This window comes from Pteropus alecto, unplaced genomic scaffold (assembly GCF_000325575.1).
Source record: "Pteropus alecto unplaced genomic scaffold, ASM32557v1 scaffold55, whole genome shotgun sequence".
Lineage (NCBI taxonomy): Eukaryota > Metazoa > Chordata > Mammalia > Chiroptera > Pteropodidae > Pteropus > Pteropus alecto.
In genome coordinates, this window is record NW_006436813.1 from 190,624 (window position 1) to 194,306 (window position 3,683).

At 32.9% G+C, this 3,683-nt stretch overlaps 1 protein-coding gene across 4 annotated transcripts in view; it reads left to right on the plus strand.

The window, feature by feature from the left end:
- The window catches only part of EIF2AK3 (eukaryotic translation initiation factor 2 alpha kinase 3), a 70,723-nt gene that overhangs the window by 29,565 nt on the left and 37,475 nt on the right, over positions 1–3,683 (plus strand). For all 4 annotated transcript variants that reach the window (XM_006914240.3, XM_015591243.2, XM_015591244.2 and 1 more), the window contains exons 4-5: positions 1,110–1,240; positions 2,840–3,074. In XM_006914240.3, the coding sequence (XP_006914302.1) occupies positions 1,110–1,240; positions 2,840–3,074 (366 nt within the window). The remainder of the gene's footprint in view (positions 1–1,109; positions 1,241–2,839; positions 3,075–3,683) is intronic.

Genomic DNA, 3,683 nt, shown 5'->3' on the forward strand with positions numbered 1-3,683 from the left:
AAGAATAATTGCTACTAACTTATTTATATAGTTTGATCCTATAATAAGAGGATGCAAGAAGAAAGTTTATACTCGTTTTAAGATGAGAAAACAGACTTTAAAAGATTCAGAAACTTCCAAGGTCAGATTTAACTTAGCTCTGTCTGACAATAGAGTCATGCTGTTATGACCTAGACTTTCTTTATTATTAGCTCTTATGATGTAATCGTAATCTACTTCTAAGATTGGGTCTTGTAATATAAATCCATTATTAGAAATAACTAATTAAAAATATCTTTTTTAGAAAGGTAAAAATCTTTTTTAACCCTTTAACACCTTCAAATGTGAATAGTTTATATATAGATTTAAGACTCAAACAAAGAAGAATAGAAAAGTTATCTATTCACCCTTGAGGTTTTCAAAACTTTAATGATTCCTTATCTAAGTGTTAGGCCTATAGCGCACCTTCTTGTTGTTGCAGATGCTTTTCTGCTTTTCTCCCACCTGATTCTGCACTGTGTTGAGGAGGCCTTGCAGTTCTCTGCTTACTTGAGTATTCTTATCTGTAAAATACTGCAGGTGAACCAGATTATCTGGTTTTCTTATGTGCTTCTGCAAAATTCTGGTATTAGAGTAGGTATGCTTTCTGTGAGGATTTTAGTTTGGATCATACTAAGAGTCTTCCTTTTTCTTTTAATGAAGATATGAAGGAAGTACTTTTAAATACTGTAGCTATTAGAAAAAGTTCAACTTTTTTAAAACTAAATAATTCACTTATATGGAAACCCTGAGGTTGATTTTTTAAAATTCATCTGTAATTTTATTAATGATATTGTTGCTAAGATACCAAAACTGGTTATCCATTTCTTCTCATATGTTCCATGGAAATGCTCGAAGTAAGACTAAAATTATCTAAATCCTTAAATTATTTCTTGAAATAAATATTCATTGTTACTTTTATGGTTATAAATAATTCATTTTAGGAGTAGGTAATCTAACTGGTGCTTCTTAATACTTGGATACTTCTTACACAGTTCCTCATTTTTTTTCCTTTTTTTTTTTTAAATTATAGAATTTTCTGGTCTGCTATAACTTGCCTTTTTTTTTCCCCCACTAATTTTATTTTTCAGGTGAGGTACATCTGTTCAGCTTTGGGTTGTCGCCAATGGGATAATGATGAAATGGAACAAGAAGATATCCTGCTTCTGCAACGTACCCAGAAAACTGTTAGAGCTGTCGGACCTCGCAGTGGCAATGAGAAGTGTGTATTCAGATAATGTTGATGTTGATGTTATTTAAAAGTACACCAAGACCAAAACTCATCAGATTTTTCTATTTTGGTGCCCTGAAAGCATACTACTCTTGTAAGAGAAATGTAGGCCGTAAATTTAATATAGCCTCATGATTATTAACAACTTCTGAAGTGGACTTCTCACCATATGTTTCAGGATATGGTAACTAGAAGGAGCCCATACCATGACTAGATATTAGTTTGGTCTTAGGTTAATGATATTTTTCATAGCAGCCTCACTGCAAAAAGCTCTTAAGACAAGGTTAATGTGCTTTATTTCAGCTTGGACCTGTTTAACTCTTTAGTTCTCTCTGGCATGTAGTTTCATAGTTTTACTGATTATCCCAATTTTAAAATTATATTTTAGTCTGTTTCCTACTAAAGTATAATTTTTTTGATCAAATTAATTTTTTTCCCTTTTTTAAATAATGAATTCCTTACATAATTTTTACATTTAGTTATGTGATTAAAGATAATTAGATAATATATGCAGGTCCTAACTCATATACATGTGTGATTTTTTTAAACTTAATATTTAAATTTGAAATTGTCTGTGTAATAAAAATAACATTATCTTTTGAAAGTGAATGAGACTTTCAAATTTAGTTTGATCTGATGCAGTATATAATTCAGTTTCCTTTCCTGAAAACTGTTTTCTCAAACTTAGTTAAGAATGTATTTTTTCTGTGTTCACTGGACTGTGAGTAGGGCTTTGCATTTGTTGGCAACCTGACCTCTTTTATCCTGATAGTGTTTTGTTTTTTTAAGTGTTCGAGTGCTTGCTGGGTGTTCAGCCACCGTAGGAGCAGATGTTCAAATTAGAATTTTGAGTTACCAGAGTAGGAGTAGTCTGGGGCTAAAATCTATGTTCTTTAAGTATATGTATTTTAACAGATGTTGGAATTTTTTATTTATATGACAAGATATTATACTGTCAGTAGTTAAGTGATTTTTCCGTATATTAATTATAGAGGGAACATTATTACTGCCACTTTATGGATAAGGACACTGAAACTCAGAAAAGGTTAAGTGACTTGCCAGATCTCAGTCAGTAGAGATTGGAGGTGAGGATGTATGACCTTCAGTTTTGGTATACTGGGTCACATTGCCTTTTGGGGACATTTTTTTCATATAAATCTAAACTTGATATATTTCATCTTGCCTTTTACATTGGTTTATTAGGATATATTAATTTCTGTGCGCTTGAATGAAATGTGCCTAGACTTTAATTAAGAAATAAGGCAGACTTCATGCTACCTCATTTTAAGGTGGCTTTGATATGTTTTGAAAAAAATCGCTCTGATTTGGAAATGTGAACATTTGTTAATTTTTGAGAGAAGATCTGTCCCATAGTTGATGTCAGCTCTCAACCATTGTTTCAAAAAGGTCAGGACAAAGTTTTGCCCTCTTGTGGCATAAATTAGCAGAGCGCTCCTTTCCAGAATGTATTGAGTTATTCTTTTTCTCATCACAAAATTTTAATGTTTGCTTTTTCACTCTAGCAGAGTTCTTTATTTGGTCCCTTTATTTATGTGTAAATTTCTAAAAATATGCCTTTGCAAATTTAAGGTGGAATTTCAGTGTTGGCCACTTTGAACTTCGGTATATTCCAGACATGGAAACTAGAGCTGGATTTATTGAAAGCACCTTAAAACCGAGTGGGAACAAAGAAGATTCTAAAATTATTTCAGATGTGGAAGAACAGGAAGCTGCCATGATGGACACAGTGATAAAAGTCTCAGTTGCTGATTGGAAGGTTATGGCCTTTAGTAAGAAGGGAGGAAATCTGGAATGGGAATATCAGGTACCTAAAATCACTGAGAATTTGTGTAATGTTTCTTCCTCTCTCAGTTTGACCAAACATTGGATAGAGAGAAATGACTGCCGTTTTGTTTTTTTAACTTATTCTCTATATTTTAAGAAATTTGTGGTTTTATACCTGTTAAGGATATTTTTAGTTTTTTTTAAAATTAAGTTTATTGGAGTAACATTGGTTAATGCAATTATATAATTTTCAGGTGTACATTGTAATTTGACATCTATATATTCTATTGTGTGAGTACCACCCAAAGTCCAGTTTCCTTCAGCTACCATATATTTGATCCCCTTTACCCACTTCACCCTCTCCCTACCCCGCTTTATTTGACCCCCTTTACCCCGTCGACCTCTCCCCACCTCCCCCTACCCCCTACCCTCTGGTAACCACTAGTCTATTGTCCATGTCCATGAGTCTCTGTTTGTTTGTCCTGTCCATTTGTTGTTTTTAGGTTTATATCCCATATATAAGTGATATCATGTCATTTTCAACTTTTTCTGTCTGGCTTATTTCGCTTAGCATGATTATCTCAAGGTCCATCCATGTTGTTGCATATGGCAGAATTTACTCTATTCTTATGGTTGAATACAATTCCAT